The following is a 21,095-nucleotide window of genomic DNA, read 5'->3' as shown; positions in this document are numbered from 1 at the left end:
TACGACAGTCAATCATCGTGACGCAACCAATTGTAATGGAAACAGTGAATTTGAGAACCCCATCTTTGCACAGGGTTCTTGGATGGTCCCGACTTCAGACTGGGTGAGTGGTTTATTTTAGCCCTTGTTGGTGTTTGAGTGAGATTATTATAAACCTGACTTCAACCTGTGTTAGCATAACACAGATCGAGTCTTCCCAGTGTTGTTGTTGTAAATAGCTAAGGACTGTGGTACAGTCTTGAGCTTGTTCAGAAAGTGAAACTTGAGGAGTCACAATATTCTAACTAACTAGATCTAACTCTATGTAACTGGAGCTTCCAGTAATAACAATGAAGCTCTCTGCAAATGCACTGGGGCTTTTTCTGTCGGTTTATTTGATGCAAGTTAATCATTATCCTCTTTCCCCATTACCCTACTTCTGTTATCGTTTAGTTCTTTGAATGAGCTTTCGACCACAGATCCTGGTTCAGCTCTCTTAAATTTAGGGAGCATGCAGCGAGGAAGGTCAGTTTAAAGTCACCATTCTCCTGTTCTAGGTGTGAGCTCTTAATCAGTTCCCATTTTGTATGAGAAGGAGGATACTGGAGCTCATATGTAATGTAATCCTCAGTTCTTCCCCTACGGGCCATGCCCTCAGGTGGCAAAAGGGGTGTGACAGTCCTTAAGGTTTTGCCATGGCTGATGTGGTTCTGCTTCACTGTAAAGGGAAGGTGACTTAGAGGAGTGCTTACTTTTGCCAAAGCTGTCCCAGTATAACCTCAAATTGCCAAGGAAGCTCCTCTCACCATTCCAGCATGTATCAAGATGGCTCCTTTCACTAGCAGTGATATATTTTTGCTTCATGTTGTCCAACCTCTGTCTAGACTTGTCTGAATTTGATTGTACAAAGGATCTGGTATATTTCAGGGGAGGCAACAGCTGGTTACAAAATTAACTCTCTCAGAGCGCTCTTTGCACCATCTAGTTTCCTCCTCATTCTGGTACTCCCCTTCTCATAACTCAGTGTTTTGTTTCAGTATTTTCTTTGTTTCTTTTCCTAGCTTTTCTCATCACATGCATTCTATTCTCACTAAGACTGTGGATACAAGCTGTTGCTTTTCCTTTGTAACTTTTCAATTTGTCCCCTTAATTTCTTGTATTTTTTTTAAATTCAGCTGTAAGGCTCACACTTGGATTCTGTCATCTCATTTACTCTGGACTGTTTTTAACTTAGTCTTATCTTTCTGAACTTCATTCTATAGTCTATCAAAGAATGGCTCATAATCTCGGTCAAATTCCAAAACCACCCCCAAAAACGTCTTTTGCTCCAACTGCCTGGTATTTCAGTTGAGGACTGCTTGAAGTGTGTTTAACTATGATCCAGGACTGTTACTTCAGTGCATTTCATTTTTCATATTTCAATTCAATGTACAATGCTGAAAATACTTGTTTATTTCAGGGCCCAAGTTCTCATGCTATCAAGGGAAGATTGTTAGATTCTCTCTATTTGGAGGAGGTCATTTCTAGGCACTTACCATTCAGGCCTGAATATTGTTCAGGTCCTGCTACGTAGCCAAGGTGTTCTGAGTGATATTGAATACTGCGTGAGCATCAGTGAGTATCCTCATTCGTGGATGTATTTTGTTTTTCCTCATTGTTTCATTGGGATATGGGCATTTTCTGTCCATTCGTAATTGCCATTGATCAGAGTGACTTGCTCGGTCATTTAAAGGGCATTTAAGAATCAGCCACATTGGTGTAGTTCTGAAGTCACATATAGGCCAAAACAGATAAAGTTGACTGATTTCCTTCTTTAAAGGACCAGATGGATTTTTACAACAATCAATAATCATCCTCAAATCACCAATATTTTCCAGGTTTGCTAATCACATTGAAATTTCACCAGCTTCCATGTTGCAATTTGAACTCATATTCCCAAAACCTATGGGAAGGTCATTGATGAAACAGTTGTAAATAGTCAGGATTAGGATACTACCCTGAACAACTCCTGCAATTACGTCCTGAAATTACTGACCCCCCAAAACACAGCCCTCTTCTTTGTGCTAGGTATGACTCTAACCTGTGTAGAGTTATCCCAGTGATTCTCATTGACCCAAGTTTTGCTGGGGCTCCTTAATGCCACACTCGGGTTAAATAATGTCTTGATGTCAAGGGCAGTTACTCTCACCTCACTTCTGGAATTCAGCTGTTATGTCGATATTTATGCAAAGACTGTAGTGAGGTCAGAAACTGGATGCTGCTTGTGGAACTCAACCTGAGCGTCAGTGAGCAAATTATTAATTTGCAAGTGCCACTTGATAGCATTGTCAATGTCCCCTTCCAATACTTTTCTGATTAAGCATAGACTGAGGGGATGTTAATTTACTGGATTGGATTTGACATGCTTCTGATGGTCAAGCCAGTTTGCTGCATTGCCAGGTAGATGCTTGTGTTGTAGCTGGAATGGAGGAACTTGACTACAGGTGTGGTTAGTTCTGGAGCACAAATATTCAGTACTGCTACAGGGATGTTGTCAACATCCGTGACTTCTCGAGTATTAAATATCTTCAGCCATTTCTTGTGGAGTGATTGATTGAACACTGGCATCTGTAATGTTGTGGACTGAACTCTAAACCCTCACTCCATAGAGGCCACGAGCTTCATTGAGGTAGCCTGCTTGAAGAGTACTATCAGTGTCCCAAAGAGAAGGGTACTGCACAGGGACTTTCACTCACCCCAGGAAAATAATGCCCTCACCCCTGTGCCTGCACTGCCAGACAGGTTTCCCTGCTGATTATTATGATCTCTCACCATTAGCCATGTTGAATTTCACTTTATTTTTACATGTTCAAGCATACTTCATTCCTGGATGCCCTCAGGTTGCCAAGCTAGGTCAACAGCACCTTCTGCTGATGCCAAAGCTGCAGATCTGCTGGTTTTAAGACCATAAGACATAGGAGCGGAAGTAAGGCCATTCAGCCCATCGAGTCCGCTCCGCCATTCAATCATGGCTGATGAGCATTTCAACTCCACTTACCCGCATTCTCCCTGTAGCCCTTAATTCCTTGTGACATCAAGAATTTATCAATTTCTGCCTTGAAGACATTTAGCGTCACAGCCTCCACTGCACTCCGCGGCAATGAATTCCACAGGCCCACCACTGTCTGGCTGAAGAAATGTCTCCGCATTTCTGTTCTGAATTTACCCCCTCTAATTCTAAGGCTGTGTCCATGGGTCCTAGTCTCCTCGCCTAACGGAAACAATTTCCTAGCGTCCACCCTCTCCAAGCCATGTATTATCTTGTAAGTTTCTTTTAGATCTCCCCTTAATCTTCTAAACTCCAATGAATACAATCCCAGGATCCTCAGCCGTTCCTCGTATGTTAGATCTACCATTCCAGGGATCATCCGTGTGAATCTCCGCTGGACATGCTCCAGTGCCAGTATGTCCTTCCTGAGGTGTGGGAACCAAAACTGGACACAGTACTCCAAATGGGGTCAAACCAGAGCTTTATAAAGTCTCAGTAGCACAACAGTGCTTTTATATTCCAATCCTCTTGAGATAATTGACAACATTGCATTCGCTTTCTTAATCACGGACTCAACCTGCATGTTTACCTTTAGAGAATCCTCAACTAACACCCACAGATCCCTCTGTACTTTGACTTTACGAATTTTCTCACCATTTAGAAAGTAGTCCATGCTTCTATTCTTTTTTCCAAAGTGCAAGACCTCACATTTGCTCACATTGAATTCCATCAGTCATTTCCTGGACCACTCCTCCAAACTGTCTAGTTCCTTCTGCAGCCTCCCCACTTCCTCAGTACTACCTGCCTGTCCACCTAACTTTGTATCATCGGCAAACTTCACTAGAATGCCCCCAGTCCCTTCATCCAGATCATTAATATATAATGTGAACAGCTGCGGCCCCAATACTGAACCCTGCGGGACACCGTTTGTCACCGGCTGCCATTCCGAAAAAGAACCTTTTATCCCAACTCTCTGCCTTCTGTCAGACAGCCAATCCTTAATCCATACCAGTAGCTCACCTCGAACACCATGGGCCCTCACCTTGCTCAGCAGCCTCCCGTGTGGCACCTTATCAAAGGCCTTTTGGTTTTCTTGGCAGCATCAAGAGTTTGCAAGCCTACATTCGGGCAAAAACGAGGCTGCCTGCTATAAATTTGCTAAGCTACTCCTTCTGCCGACTAATGTGAATTCAGGATTAATTTCTGTGTCTCACAAGGCCCAAAGGCCTGCAGTAAAAGATGTAATTCCAGTTTGGGACATGAGCATTGACAAAGCCAACGTTTCCTGCCCATTGTCAGTTGCCCTTGAACTAATTGGCTTTCAAGGCTACTTCAGCAGTTTTTTTTAAGAGTCAACTACATTGTTGCTCGATTAAAGTCACATGTAGGCCAGACTGGGTAAGGATGGCAGATTTCCTTCCCTAAAGGTCGAGTGAGCTAGATGGTTTTTACAACAGTTGATAATGGTTACATGGGCACCATTAGGCTAGCTTTTAATTCCAGATTTTGTTGAATTCAAATTTCACCAGCTACCATGGTGATATTTGGACCCAGACCTCCAGAACATCAGCCTGGGTCTCTAGATTACTACTCGAGTGACATTACCACCATACCTCCACTCCACCATATTCCATTTACTGTATCCTTACTTTAAAATTACAGAAGGTTTCAGTAATGAAGGGCACTGTTTAGCTTTGAGTGGCTGGTAAAGGTTTGTACCCGGTTTCTATGATAGGTCATTGTTTGCTCAAAGCCCCTCACACTGTAATATTTGGATAAGCATGACTGCCAATATATATCTATCAACTGATACCACTAAAATACATTAACGGGCTATTTATGTCTTGGTGACTGTAGAGTATTTTTATGCTCAAATTGGCTGCTGGGTTTGCTGAATTGCAATTGTGTTTATATGTCACATAATTCATTAGCTGTATACCTTATACCTTTTTCTATATTAAAGTTGCTGTATTAATCAAAGCCATAGCTTTTATTTAACTCTAAAGATGCCTTGAGATTCTGAAAAGTGCTGTATAAATCCAAATTGTTTTCTTTTGTTATATAAATACCAGATTTTCAAAAGAAACTTAGAAAACATTTGCAACTGCAATATTTTGGTGATATGAACATCTTTCATTCTGGCTGCCAAGAAATTTCATCTTTGAATTTACTAATGATGATGTACAGGAGAAGAACACAACTTGAGCTGCAATATAAAGGTGCCATCGTACTGTAGTTAATTTTCTTGATAAAGAAAATGGAGAGAAAAAAATTGCATTTGGTAAAAGTAAGTTGGTTATTGCCAGTATGTTTATTAAAGTGGATTTCAATCTGCTGAGCTAATTCATCAATAATCTTGTGAACCCTAACAGTTAACCTGCATCTAATATGGAATTTTATTAAATGCGTTTTGAAAGCACTACTGGATTATTAATTATATTGCTTCATCATTCTCTACCATTCTAGGTTTTTTTAAAGACATGGCTTTGAAACTAACATTTTTTTAAGGTAGCTCTTGAGATAATACATTTGACTACTGTCACTAGAGAACATGTTAGACAAAATAATATTCTGTTTTAATTTGAGGCAAGGGATGTATTTGAATATAATTATAATTGAATGTTTGTTTTATTTTGTTTAGTATAGGTGCAATGGTGGGATTAGGAATTGCTGCCCTTGTTTTACTGGCATTTGTGATCAGTGCCTTTGTGTTGTGCTACTTATTTCTCTGCACTAATCCTCAGAGATTAGATTCTGGCCTCAGACTTCAGAACCTGACAACATCTCCAGTTCAAACAAGTAAGAATAAATTCATCAATACTAAAGAATCTCTGATGCATTATTTATGTGTTCATCTTTCCTGCTACGTGTCCCAAAATGTTATACTCAGAATACAAATACTTTTTTCATTTCCCCCTAATATTTATCTAAGCTATTTGCTGTCCTTTCATGACATTTTGGCTTTCTGTAAATCACTTCAGTAACTATTAATTACCATGTCAGGAGAAGTTACATCCATAATATGTCCTATTTAAGAATTTGGCTAATGTACTGTTGTGTTTGTGTTAATATTTAATATCTAAAGTTTTAAAACAATGGAACTTATCTTGATAATGACCATTGCGACTCCCATCAGCGACCTTTTGCTAATAGTCCAGCCTAGGTTTCTGTATTGTTGTGCTCAAAGTTTGGACTGTACAATGGATCCATGTTTATTGTTGTGCCTGCCAGTCATTTCCAATGAATAGTGAAAGCTCCCATTTTAAAAGATTGGGTACAACTGGATATTGGTGAATCCTGGCACATTCAAATAATATAATAATATTGTAACAATAATCATATAAACATTAATATTCCAAAAATAAAAAAACAATGTTATACTGCCACAGTTGCAATGAAGTGAGAAATTAATTTGGAGGGGGTTGAATTAGAAGAGTAGGAAAGTGCTGCTGTAATTGTGGAAGGTTTTGGTGAGATCAAATTTGATAATACATTGTAGTTTTCTGGTGTGTATATCAAAAGGAATGATGTAAGTTGCTGTCAAGTTAGTGCAACACGGGTTTACGAGATTGTTTCTTGAAACTGAGTTTAGAGGAAGGAAAGGTTGACTTAAGGAGAATAAGTAAGATTCTGAGAAAGATTTACAGGGTAGATGAGAAGATATTCTTTCCCCTGGCAAGAAAATTTAGAACTGATGCTATAGTCTCAGGATAAGGGATTGGTCTGTTTGGACTGATTTTGAGGGGAATTTTCTTTACTCAGAAGGTTATGAATCTTTGGAACTCTCTACCCCAGAGAATGCTCAGTTATTGAGTATAGTCAAGGTTGACATTGATAGATTTTGGGCTCGAAAGAAAAACCAGGAATATGAAGTTTCTTGTCCTAACCTCATCACCCTTGATTCCCTGACTGATTAAGAATCCATCTGTCACAGCTCTCTGTGGCAAGGAATTCCAAAGACTCTCAATCCTCTGAGAGAGGAAATTGCTCCTCATCTCAGTCTTAAATTGGCATCCCTTTATTCTGAGACTATGCCCTCTGGCCTTAGACTCTCCCACAAGAGGAAATATCCTTTCCGCACTTATCCTGTCAAGTTCTTTAAGAATCCTGTATGTTTCAATGAGATCACCTTCATTTGCCTTCATTATTGTTTGCTGCTCCTACATGCTCAGTTTCTAAGTTCCTTGTATGGGTATCCCAAGTCTTTTTGAACATCAGTATTTACAATTTTTATAATTTTTAAAAAATATTCTTATTTATTCTTGCAACCAAAATGAATAATTCCCTGCCTCCTCGTGTGAGATTCCATCTCCCAACTTGTAGCTCATTTAACCTGCTCATGGCCTCTTGGTGTTGTCTTCAAGGCTCACGTTCTCATCTCGCTTTATATCAACAAATTTATATACATTAGTAGGGAGGTATTACTGCAACAGGACAAGGAGCTGTTTAAGACTACATTTGGAGAACTGTCTGCAGTTTTGGTCCCCGTATTTATGAATAAATATTATTTCATTACAGGCAGTTCAGAGAAGGTTCACGAGGCTGATCCCTGGTGTGGAGGGATTGGCTTAGGAGCAAACGTGAATCCGTTTGGGACTCTACTCATTGAAATTTAGAAGAATGAGGGATGATCTCATTGAAACATATCAGATTCTTAAGGGGCTTGACAGGATAAATGCCGAGACAATGTTTCCCATCATGAGACAGTCTAGGAGTGGGGGCATAATCTCAAATGCTCCTCAGATGCTCCCTGACCTGCTGTGCTTTTCCAGCACCACTCTAATCTTGACTGTAATCTCTAGCATCTGCGGTCCTTATTTTCACCCTCAGAATAAAGGGGTGTCAATTTAAGACTGAGATGAGGAATTTCATCTCAGAGTTGTGATTTTTTGGAACTCCTTGCCACAGAGGGTTGTGGAGGCAAAGCCTGTGTGTATATTTTTAGCACTGAGGTAGATTCTTGATCAGGAGGGGAATCAAGGGTTGTAGGGAAAAGGCAGGAAACTCAATGTGAAGAATGTTAGATCAGTCCTGATCCTATTGAATGGCAATGCAGACTTGAGGCATTCCAAGTGTACTACATCTTCTGGATCCCTTTAACTATTCTTCTATTATATCCTCTAAAACTTTAAAGGTCACCTTTAACTACCCTCCTCAAAAACTCTCGGAAATTTGTCAAAGAGGAATTTTCTTTCATAAAACTACCTTGACTTTATTTTGTCATAATATGATTTCATAAGTGCCCTGATAAGATTTTCCAGAATTTTCCAAAGGATTGATTCCTTGTCTAGCGACCTTTATTCAGAAACTTTGAAGAAGGGTCACTGGGCCCAGAACATTGACTTGGCTTTCTCTCCACAGATGCTGCCAGACCTGCTGAGTTTCTTCAGTTATTTCTGTTTTATCTTCAGAATTCCAGCATCCACAGTTCTTGTTTTTTTTTCCCTGATTTCAGGTTAACATGCTCCAAGTTCCTAGTTTGGTCTTCCTCCTGTTTTTCAATAGGAGAGTTAGATTTGTCAACTCCAAATCTTTTTGAATTGTTCTGGAATTGAGGGAATTTTGAAAACTCAAAAGCAGCATGGATTGATGGTTAGTGAAGAGTAGTCATGGAATGACCATAAACAGGACATCCCATGTATAATACTAAAGATTTATACTCACAACCGGGACACACTGTTAGTCAAATCCTTCCAGTTCAACTGTGACACTGGGGTCTACCTGATAATATGGGAATCTTCCTAGTTAGGGCATCTCTGTAAATGCGAGGCAAGTCCAAAGTGAGCAAGTACACTCCCATCAGTCTCCTCTTAATCATCAGTGATAAGTGTCATCAACTTGATCATCTCGTTCAGCTTGGCTCTGCCAGTGCTATTTGACTCCTGAATTCATTGCAGTTTGGCACAAACCTGGACCAAAGAGCTGTGTTCCAGAATTGAGTAGAGAGTGACTGATGTGGACATAAGAACAGCATTTGACTGATTGTGGCACCAATGGGAATCTGGGGAAAAAGAAAATCTCCAGTGATTGAGCCAGTCCTAACAACAAAGAAGCTGTTTGTGCTAGTTGGAGGCAAGAGAGAGGCAATGGCTTAGCGACCTTATCACTAAACTATTAATCCAGATACCCAAGTATTGTTCTGGGTTCAAATTGTACCGTGGGAGATAGTGGAATTTGAATTCATTGGCAAAAAAACTAGAATTAAGAATCTAATGATGATGATGAATCCATTGCCAATTATTAGAAAAATCCATCTAGTTCACTTAAGGGAAGGAAACTGTTATCCTTACCTGTCCCACAGCAGTGTAGTTGACTCTTAGCTGGCATCTAGGATGAGCAATAAATGTTGGTCTAGCCAGTGATACCCTCATCCCTTGAATGAATTTAAAAGTTGCTACAGGAATTTTTCAAGGCGGTGTACTAGGCCCAAAGATCTCAGCTACTTCAATGCCTGCTTTCCATCATGATGCTTGAAATGGGAATGTTCACTGATGATTGTAGAATGCCCAGCACCAGTTGAGATACAGAAGACAGGAAAGGACACAAAAGAGGAGGAGGTCTCACAGTATTGATCAGAGAATCTGTTACAGCAATAACAAGGGATGAAGTTAGCATAGACAGAGAGAGGAGCTTTTGAGTTGTCTGGCAGGCCTAAAAGTGGATAAATCTCCAGGGTCAGGTGAAATGTATCTCAGGATTTTGAATGAGGCAAGGGAGGTACTGGCAATAATTTTCAATTCCACACTGGCCACAGGTGAGGTGCCAGAGGATTGGAGGGTAGCCAGTGTGGTACTGTTATTGAAGATGGAGCACAGGATAAATCAGAACACTACAGGCTGTTCATGTGTAACTTTCAGTGGTAGGGAAATGATTGGAAGCAATTCTGAGGGACAGAATTAATCTGCATTTGAAGATGAAGATATTAATCATGTCTCACTAACTTAATTGAATGTTTTGAAAATCTGACCAAGCATGTAGATGAGTCTGCTTGGACATCAGAAAGGCTTTTGATAAGGTTGCACATGGGGACACTGTTGGACAAAGTAAGAATCCATGAGATCCAAGGAAATGCGGCCAATTTGGAGCCAGAATTGGCTGAGTGGCAGCAAGCTGAAGGTGATGGATTAAGTGTGACGTCTGCGTCCAGTGGGCTCAAGGTAGATGAGGCTATGGGCCAAGTGCTGAAAAATGGAGTTAGAATAGTTAGGTGGTGGTTTCTGTCCAGCGCAGACTTTTTTCCTGTGCCGTTGACATCTATGACTCTGTGACTCTGTTTGCGAATCCTCAAATTCTGAACAGTTCATCCCTGTATTCAGTAAGACCTGGATAACCTCCAGGCTAACCCTGATGAGTGGAAAGTAGCTGTCAAACCTCACAAATGATATATAATGATGATCTCAAGAACAACAATCTAATTATCTCCCTTTGACATTCACTAGTATTGTTATTGCTGAATATCCCATCATCAGTAGTCTGGCTGAAACCTAACTGGACCAGTTGTATAAATACAAAAGCAGTTGGAGGCTATGCATTCTGTTGTGAGTATCTTGTTTGTTGAGTACCCAAAGCCTTTTTTTATTTAACCTATTTTTCTAATCAACCTATTCAGAAATGTTGTTACACATCCCTGGGACAGGTGGGTCTTGACTCCTTGCCTCCTGGTCCGGGGATAGGGGCACTACCACTGTGCCATAAGAGGGCCCACCCAAAGCCATTTTTAATTTAACATATATTTCTAACAACTTGTTCAGAGATGTTATTATACATAAAAAACAGTCGGGAGGCAGATTTTGGAAAGGTGCAGAAGTAACAGGTTGTTGTCATGGGTGACTTTAACTTGCCTAATATTGATTGGAACCTCCTCAGTTCAAATGGTTTGGATGGAGCAGTTTTTTGTCAGGAGTGTCCAGGAAAGATTTCTGACTCAATATATAAATAGACCGATTAGACGCCATATTGGATTTGGTGCTTGGCAATGAACCAGGCCAGGTGTCAGATCTCTCGGTGGGAGATCATTTCAGTGATGGTAATCATAACTCCCTGACTTTTCATGGAGAGGAATGGAAGCATGCGGTATGGGAAAGTATTTAATTGGGGGAGGGAGAATTACAATGCTGTTAGGCAGGAGCTGGGTTGCTGAAATTTGGAACAGATGTTCTCAGGAAAATGCACAACAGAAAGTTGTTTAAGGAGCACTTGCTGATAGTGCTGGATAGGTTTGTCTCACTGAGGCAAGGAAGGAATGGTAGGATGAAGGAACCGTGGGTGACAAGGGATATCGAAACATCTAGTCAATAGGAAGAAGGAAGCTTACTTAAGGTTGAGGAGGCAAGGATCACACAGGGGTCTAACGGGTTATAAGGTAGCCAGGAAGGAATTGAAGAATGGACTTAGGAGAGCTAGAAGGGGGCATGAGAAAGCTTTCGCAAGTAGGATTAAGGAAAACCCTAAGGCATTCTACACTTATGTGAGGAACAACAGGATGGCCAGAGTGAGGATAGAACCAATCAAGGATAGTGCAGGGGACTTGTGCCTGGAGTCAGAGGAAGTAGGTGAGGTCCTGAATGAATAACTTGCTTCAGTATTCACTAATGAGAGGGAGTTTGTCGTTTGCAAGGACTGTGTGAAACAGGCTGTTATGCTCAAACAATTTGATGTTAAGAAGGAGGATGTGCTGAAAATTTTGAAAAGCATGAACATAGGTAAGCACCCTGGGCCAGACAGGATATACCCAAGGTTTATACGGGAAGCGAGGGAAGAGATTGCTGCGCCTTTGGCGATAATCTTTGCATCCTTACTGTCCACTGGAATAGTACCAGATGTTTGGAGGGTGTCAAATGTGTTCAGGAAAGGGAATAGGGATAATCCTGGGAATTACAGACCAGTCAGTCTTACGTCAGTGATGGACGTATTGCTGGAGAGTCTTCTGAGAGACAGGATTTTTGATTACTTGGAAAAGCATTGTTTGATTGGATGTAGCTAGCGTGGCTTTGTGAAGGGTACGTCATGCCTGACAAACTTTATTTAATTCTTTGAGGATGTGACAAAACACATCGATGAAGGTAGAGCAGTGGATCTGGTTTACATGGATTTCAGCAAGGTATTAGATAGGGTTTCCCATGGTAGGCTCACTCAGAAAGTAAGCAGACATGGGATACAGGGAAATCTGACTGCCTAGATACAGAATTGGCTGGCCCATAGAAGACAGAGGGTGGTAGGAGATGGGAAGTATTCAGCCTGGAGCTCAGTGACCAGTGGTGTTCCGCAGGGATCTGTTCTGGAACTTCTGCTCTTTATGATTCTTATAAATTATTTGGATGAGGAAGTAGGTGAGTCAGTCAGTTTCCCGCTGACACGAAGGTTGGTGGAGTTTTGGATAGTGTGGAGGGCTGTTGTAGGTTGTAATGGGATATTGAGGAGAAAGTGAGGTCTGCAGATGCTGGAGATCAGAGCTGGAAATGTGTTGCTGGAAAAGCGCAGCAGGTCAGGCAGCATCCAGGGAACAGGAGAATCGACGTTTCGGGCATAAGCCCTTCTTCAGGAATGGGGAAAGTTTGTCCAGCAGGCTAAGATAAAAGGTAGGGAGGAGGGACTTGGGGGAGGGGCGTCGGAAATGTGATAGGTGGAAAGAGGTCAAGGTGAGGGTGATAGGTCGGACTGGGGTGGGGGCGGAGAGGTCGGGAAGAAGATCTCAGGTTAGGAAGGCGGTGCTGAATTTGATGGATTTGACTGAGACAGGGTGGGGGGAGGGGAAATGAGGAAACTGGACCAACCAACCCAACCACCCTGTAGCTCAACATTTCAATTCCCCCTCCCACTCCACCAAGGATATGCAGGTCTTTGGACTCCTCCATCGTCAGACCACAACAAAACGATGGTTGGAGGAAGAACGCCTCATCTTCCGGCTAGGAACCCTCCAACCACAAGGGATGAACTCGGATTTCACCAGTTTCCTCATTTCCCCTCCCCCCACCCTGTCTCAGTCAAATCCATCAAATTCAGCACCGCCTTCCTAACCTGAGATCTTCTTCCCGACCTCTCCGCCCCCACCCCAGTCCGACCTATCACCCTCACCTTGACCTCTTTCCACCTATCACATTTCCGATGCCCCTCCCCCAAGTCCCTCCTCCCTACCTTTTATCTTAGCCTGTTGGACAAACTTTCCTCATTCCTGAAGAAGGGCTAATGCCCGAAACGTCGATTCTCCTGTTCCCTGGATGCTGCCTGACCTGCTGCGCTTTTCCAGCAACACATTTCCACCTGTAATGGGATATTGACAGGATGCAGAGCTGGGCTGATAAGTGGCAGGTGGAGTTCAACCTGGAAAAGTGTGAAGTCATTCATTTTGGAAGGTCAAATTTGAATACAACATACAGGGTTAAAGGCAGGATTCTTGGCAGTGTGGAATCTTGGGGTGCATGTCCATAGATCCTTCAAAGTTGGCACCCAAGTTGACAGGGTTGTTAAGAAGGTGTAGGTATGTTGGCTTTCATTAGCAGGGGGGTTGAATTTAAGAGCCGCGAGGTTATGCAGCAGCTCTATAGAGCCCTGGTTACACCGCACTTGGAATATTGTGTTCAGTTCTGGATGCCTCATTATAGGAAGGATGTGGAAGCTTTAGAGAGGGTGCAGAGGAGATTTACCAGGATGCTGCCTGGCCTGGAGGGCATATCTTATGAAGAAAGGTTGAAGGAGCTAAGGCTTTTCTCATTGGAGCAAAGAAGGGTGAGAGGCTACTTGATAAAGATGAACAAGATGATGAGAGTCATTGACAGAGTAGAATAGTCAGAGACCTATTCCCAGAGCAGAAATGGCTATCATAAAGGAGCATAATTTTAAGGTGATTGGTGGAAGGTTTAGGGGAAATGTAAGAGGTCGGTTCTTTACACAGAGAGTGGTGGATGCATGAAATGCACTGCCAGCAGTGGTAGTAGAGCCGGATACATTAGGGACATTTAAGCGACTCTTTACTGGGCACATGGTTGATAGTACAATGAAGGAAATGTAGGTTAGTTTGATGTTAGAGTAGGATAAAAGGTTGGCACAACATCGAAGGCTGAAGGGCCTGGACTGTTCTGTGTTCTATCTAGAATAGGTGGGACTTTAACCCAGGTCATCTGGTTCAGGGGTAGGGACACTACCACTATGCCACAAGTGGTCCCTAATCCAACCAGGTGTCTGTCAACACAGATGGGGTTCAAACCCACAATTTCTGGTTTGAGAGCCACCCAAAGTATTAATACTAACTACAATGCACGATTCACAAGTGTGTTGGAATACTCATTAACAGCCTGGGTGAATGCAACCTCAAGAACACTTGAGCAGCTCAGAAGCATCCAGGGCAAAGAAGCTCACTTGACTGGAATTCCAATCACCACCTAAAACCTTCATTCTCTGCCACCAATACACCATGGCAGCAGCATGTACCAACTGTAAGATGCATTGCAGCAATTCACTGATATTTCATTAACAGCACCTTCCAAACTCATGAATTCCACGATAAGAATAACTAATGCATGGTAACACCACCACGTGCATATGTCCACACATTTCTGTTTGCAAATATGCTGCTATTCCACACATAGAAACATTGAAGCATTGACAGTTGATAGTTAAAAATCACACAACACCAGGTTATAGTCCAACAGCTTTATTTGGAAGCACTAGCTTTCGGAACGCTGCTCCTTCATCAGGTGATTGTCCTGATACCACCTGATGAAGGAGCGACGCTCCGAAAGCTCGTGTTTCCAAATAAACCTGTTGGACTGTAACCTGGTGTTGAGTGATTTTTAACTTTGTCCACCCCAGTCTAACACCAGCATCTCCAAATCTTGACAGTTGATGGCACAGAAAGCAGTATTTCACACCGTATTGTCTGTCGTGAAAGCCTAAACCTAATTTCTACTCCGCTCCATAGTTTAATCAACTAGCACTTCAGGGGAATATCCAAGAGTTCTCGACATTTGACAATTATTTCTGCCTGTGCCATTCTTTCAGGTAATCTCTTGGATGAAAAGTTCTTTTGAACTCCCTTGTGCTCCTTCTACCAATTATTTTAAAACCGTGCCCCCTCTTTGACAATGAATGTAGTTCCTTCTAATTCACTCTGTCCAAATACCTCATAATTCGATACACCCCAATTAAATCTCCCCTTCATCCCAAAGAAAAAACCCTAGCATGCAGAGTCAGCCCTCCTGGCTAAAGTTCTTCATTCCTGGCTGTGTCGTTGTAAGTTTCCTCTGTACCTCATAACTAATAATCATATTAACTTACCAAATTCTTTATCAAGACTACAATGACAGCTACTTCCAGTTACATGGTTGAAAACACCATGAAACCTGTACACATCCATGGCTTTCAAGTTAGAATAAACATTGATATAGGTTTTTGTAAATATTTTAATAGATACAACCTGCTTGGAAACATGAACATCATTTCAAGATCAAAGGCTTAATGAGAATTTTAGTTAATCTGCACTTTATTTTGTTTTTGTAGTATCTTTTATTAATGTCATAAAGTCTCAGTGCATATAAAACCACCATCAACCAGACTAATAACAAAGGCTATTAGAGCTATTCTCAGCAATGTGCACTTTATTTTTCAAGCAATTTAAGATGAATTACAATGAGGTAAAAACTCTATCAACCACAGATAACATTTTTTCCATTAAGAATTGAATGTTGATTTCTGACCACAAGATAGAATTTTTCAGTGACAAAGTAAATCATGTATATGCTGAAAATCTGAACTATAAACAGAAAATACCAGAAATACACAGAAGGTCAGGTAGCATCTATAGAGTTTCAGGTCCATTAACTTTTGTTAGAACCCATTATCTTTAAATATTGAGCCAAGTTTGCTCTTAACATATAACGTAATGGTATAAATAGTTTTATATATATGTCATTTTGTATATTAACAATACAAAATAAAATGATATCTGTGCATTTAACTTAAGATCATGTAAGGGATATTTGAATGTTTCAATATTATATAATTTGTATCTGTGCAGCATTCTTCTCTAAAAGTGACATTGTCAAAGCCTCCTCGAAAGCTTCAGTGGGTAAGGGAGGACTCTCGACTGAAGTCTACTCAACCTTCCCTGGTTCTTTCCCTGAGATCATTCAGTTGCCTGGAATAAAATTCTTACAAGCTGTCCATTAAAGGTTTAGCACATTTATTTAAACATTTACTACAGTATCACAGTTACAGAGTAACAAGACACCAAGCCCTAGTCTAATTAGAGGTTCTAAAAGTAAAGGTTCTAAAACCTCAGCAGAGTAGCGGTACCAGCACTTACCAACCTCGTGCTCGCTCAGACTACTCCAAAAATGGCACTCACTATCTTTAGTATTTATACAATTTTTGCCAACTAAACATGTCAAACTCAAGCTGATGCCCTCCCCACATTCCTGCTGTGCTTATGATGAACTTGTTAGTCTTTTGATCACGCTACTAAAATAGTGTTGACGAATCAGCCCTTGTACTGACTCGGGTGATGAAATTAAGTGTTGATATCCTCAAAGGTTTGGTCACATACTCAGTACCTCATGTCCTTGTTTAAACCTGATTACTGACTTTTTTTAATGTCTTAAATGCATTCCTCATTGTTTTCCACCTCACATGCTTGGTCATAGAGTCATAGAGATGTACAGCATGAAAACAGACCCTTCAGTCCAACCCGTCCATGCCGACCAGATATCCCAACCCAATCTAGTCCCACCTGCCAGCACCCGGCCCATATCCCTCCAAATCCTTCCTATTCATATACCTATCCAAATGCCTTTTAAATGTTGCAATTGTACCAGCCACCACCACTTCCTCTGGCAGCTCATTCCATACACGTACCACCGTCTGCGTGTAAAAGTTGCCCCTTAGGTCCCTTCTATATCTTTCCCCTCTCACCCTAAACCTATGCCTCCAGTTCTGGACTCCCCGACCCCAGGGAAAAGACTTTGTCTATTTTTCCTACCCATGCCCCTCATAATTTTGTAAACCATTATAAGGTCACCCCTCAGCCTCCGAAACTCCAGGGAAAACAGCCCCAGCCTGTTCAGCCTTGTCCTATAGCTCAAATCCTCCAGCCCTGGCAACATCCTTGTAAATCTTTTCTGAACCCTTTCAAGTTTCACAACATCTTCCCAATAGGAAGGAGACCAGAATTGCACGCAATATTCCAACAGTGGCCTAACCAATGTCCTGCACAGCCGCAACATGACCTCCCAACTCCTGTACTCAATACTCTGACCAATAAAAGAAAGCATACCAAACACCTTCTTCACTATCCTATCTATCTGCCACTCCACTTTCAAGGAGCTATGAACCTGCACTCCAAGGTCTCTTTGTTCAGCAACACTCTCTAGGACCTTACCATTAAGTGTATAAGTCCTGCTAAGATTTGCTTTCCCAAAATGCAGCAACTCGCATTTATCTGAATTAAACTCCATCTGTCACTTCTCAGCCCATTGGCCCATCTTCGCTGTCCACTACACCTCCAATTTTGGTGTCATCAGCAAACTTACTAACTATACCTCTTATGCTCACATCCAAATCATTTATATAAATGACAAAAAGTAGAGGGCCCAGCACCGATCCTTGTGGCACTCCACTGGTCACAGGCCTCCAGTCTGAAAAACAACCCTCCACCACCACCCTCTGTCTTCTACCTTTGAACCAGTTCTGTATCTAAATAGTGAGTTCTCCCTGTATTCCGTGAGATCTAACCTTGCTAACCAGTCTCCCATGGGGAACCTTGTCGAACGCCTTACTGACGTCCATATAGATCACATCTACCTCTCTGCCCTCATCAATCCTCTTTGTTACTTCTTCAAAAAATTCAATCAAGTTTGTGAGACATGATTTCCCACGCACAAAGCCATGTTAACTATCCCTAATCAGTCCTTGCCCTTCCGAATACATGTTCATCCTGTTCCTCAGGATTCCCTCCAACAACTTGCCCACCACTGACGTCAGGCTCACTGGTCTATAGTTCCCTGGCTTGTCCTTACTACCCTTCTTAAAAAGTGGCACCACGTTAGCCAACATCCAGTCTTCCGGCACCTCACCTGTGACTATCAATAATACAAATATTTCAGCAAGAGGCCCAGCAATCACTTGCCTAGCTTCCCACAGAGTTCTAGTGTACACCTGATCAGATCCTGAGGAGTTATCCACCTTTATGTGTTTCAAGACGTCCAGCACTTCCTCCTCTGATAATATGGACATTTTGCAAGGTGTCACCATCTATTTTGCTACTTTCTATATTTTCCACAGTAAATAGTGATGCAAAATACTCATTTAGTATGTTCCCCATTTTCTGCAGCTCCACACAAAGGCCGCCTTGCTGATCTTTGAGGGGCCCTATTCTCTCCCTAGTTGCCCTTTTGTCCTTAATGTATTTGTACAGTAAACTTTTTATTCAAACCCCTATTGCCTTTCCTCTTATGTACTTGAAGTGATCTATCAAAGGCTTTTGTTCCTCCTTAATGACTAATTGTTAAGTTTCATAGCTGCCTAAATTTGTTCTTGTACAGAGATGGACTTGCGGCTTTTCACAGCAAAGTTATCTTACATTTTCCTTTTGCTTTATTTCTAACATTCTTTGAGTTCTTTAATTTTATGCTTTGCCTTTGTGTCCTTCCTCAACATTGTAACTGATAATTATATAAGGTCTTGTGTTTTGGCTTGCATATTGTACAATAATTCATGCCTTCTTTGCAGGAAAAAAGAAAACCAAACAAGGGATCTTGGAAGTACCAGCACCCACATCGACAACAGGACACCCGCCACCTGTTCCAGATAGAATTGTTCAAGATAAGCCATTGACAATGATAATAGAGACTTAAATTGCAACCAGAATGTCATATACTAAATTGAAAAAGTTTTGCATTTTAAAATAATTGTTAATCTTTTTTTTAGTAAGAGCGAAAATAAAAAGAATGACTACCGTGTTATCTGTCAAATATAAAATAGTTGAGGATTAGTCTTGTAAGTGCATGAAGTGTATGTATTAAACAGTGTTAGGAACAAATGAAATGTAACTCTTTAAGTATCTGTGGTTTATGACTTTATTTGGTTCTGTTCCATAGTTTAAAATAAAATAATTTACGCCGGCTCTGAGAGAAAGAAAGTAATTCAGCATAAAATGAAGAAGATATATGTGTAAATAACTTGTTACATAACAAGTTACTCAAGCATAACTTGATACGTGTTGTTTGGTAGTACAGAACTTGAATATTACTAAAAAATGCACATTTTGTCCATTTTTTTTGGTTTGCATTAATCACCACAATTCATATAAATACCAACTCAAGGGGGAAACAAATGTATACTGACAAGAGGAAAGTGCTGATTGGTTGGCAAGTGGACTCTGGTGGAGATGCTGTCGTGGAGAATGCACCCATCAATATTGATTGACAGTTTATATTTTAAACCTGATGGGTTGACTCTGGTCAAGCCATTGGCCTGAGACATGAATCAGCAAATGACTGTTACCTGTTTTGTTTGGCTGGAACAGGGGTTGAGCATGCACATGGTTTTTCCTTAAGAACAGGACCCTATGTATTAATATATATGGCTTCTAGTGCATGCAAGTCTACCAAACATGACTGACAATCCGAAATTGGCTGTTTGTGTAATTCTTTGCACATTCAGGCTTATCCAGCCAAAGTTGTTCAATTGTCGAATCACATCTAATGTTTGACACAGTGCTGTCAGTTGTGCAAGCGTGGACTGGTTGAGAATGCTTATTGCAAACTGCCAAATAAATATTCTGTTTGACATGATACACCAGATTTGGGATGTTTCGCTTACAAGCATGTCATCTTTCTGGTATGGTAGTTCATACACCATATTACAAACTTGTGTGATAGGCAGAAAGACTTTTCAGGTTGATGGTAGCATCCAGTCAACCTCAAATGTGAAAGAGAATGGTCAAATGCTCAATTTCATCTATGTCCTAGTTGAGAAATCAGTTAGTGGTTTTCTACTACTGTTTGCCACAAAACCATTGGTCAGTAAACATGTTAGCATTTCTTTAGTTTAACACATTATAAAATTGGCCTTACCAGCAATTTTGAAAATAAGGACTGAGCCATTTGTTCACTTTGCAAGCTTAATGCTGAAGTAGGATGCATCAAAGCCTTCCTGCTTGATAATAGCTACCATAATCAGTTCATTTCTAGTTCTATATTGCACAAACTCAGGAAAGTTTAGGTCTGAAAAGAGGCCAATCAACCTCAGATTGCCCTGGATGTAGAAAGTAACTCAGAGTTTTAAGCAACAGTTGAAGCGAACTGATTCATCCTGCTATTATGTAGTAGCAACACAGCTGGTGTTCAACACTCACGGGCTACTGCTGTCAAGTCAAAAAATGTTCTATCATTCTGATGAGTAATTTTGTTTATGAATTTCACTGCTGGTGGGATGCCAATTATGTAGGCCTTATGTCCCAAAGACTGACAGAGCATATCAAATAGCACATCTCTTCAGCTGTTTGCAAAAAACAAGACACTGATTTACCAACCAGCCCACGATTGCAAAATTTGCAACACTGTGTTTAATATCAGATCTACCATTTAGAATGATAGAACCCCTACGGTGTGGAAAGAAGCCATTCAACCCATCAGGTTTGCATTGACCTTCAAAAGAGCATCCCACCCAGACCCACCCACTGCCCCCTCCAGCTTCCCATCCCACATCCCTAGATGCTACAGAGCAATTTAGCATGGCCAATCCACCTAACCTGCACGTCTTTGGACTATGGAAAGAAACATGAGCTCCAGGAGGAAACTCACGCAGAACGTGTAAACTCCATACAGATGGTCACCCAAGGCAGGAATTGAACCTGGGTCCCTGAACTTGTGAGGCAGCAGTGCTAGCCACCATGCCACCCTAAAGATGTACGTTAGGTGGATTGGCCATGCTAAATTGGTCTGTAGTGTTCAGGGTAGTGCAGGATAGGTGGTTATCCATGGTAAATGCAGGATTACGGGGATAGGGTCTCAGACTAGGTCTAGGTGGGATGTTCTTTGGAGGGCGTCTGCAGACTCGATGGGCTGAATGGCCTTTTTCCTTACTCTACAGATTC

General features: G+C 41.3%; 1 protein-coding gene across 1 annotated transcript in view; it reads left to right on the top strand.

The window, feature by feature from the left end:
• The window catches only part of shisal2a (shisa like 2A), a 36,843-nt gene extending 17,596 nt beyond the window's left edge, over positions 1-19,247 (top strand). Inside the window, exons 2-3 of the mRNA XM_043701616.2 lie at positions 5,649-5,806; positions 18,728-19,247. Coding sequence (XP_043557551.2) covers positions 5,649-5,806; positions 18,728-18,852 — 283 coding nt within the window. The 3' untranslated portion in view covers positions 18,853-19,247. The remainder of the gene's footprint in view (positions 1-5,648; positions 5,807-18,727) is intronic.
• Positions 19,248-21,095: the final 1,848 nt, after the last annotated feature.

This window comes from Chiloscyllium plagiosum, unplaced genomic scaffold (assembly GCF_037043375.1).
Source record: "Chiloscyllium plagiosum isolate Xiang-an unplaced genomic scaffold, Cpla_swu_hap1 HiC_scaffold_1, whole genome shotgun sequence".
NCBI lineage: Eukaryota > Metazoa > Chordata > Chondrichthyes > Orectolobiformes > Hemiscylliidae > Chiloscyllium > Chiloscyllium plagiosum.
Note: the sequence above shows the minus strand (reverse complement) of the source record. Positions and strands in the feature narration are given on the sequence as shown.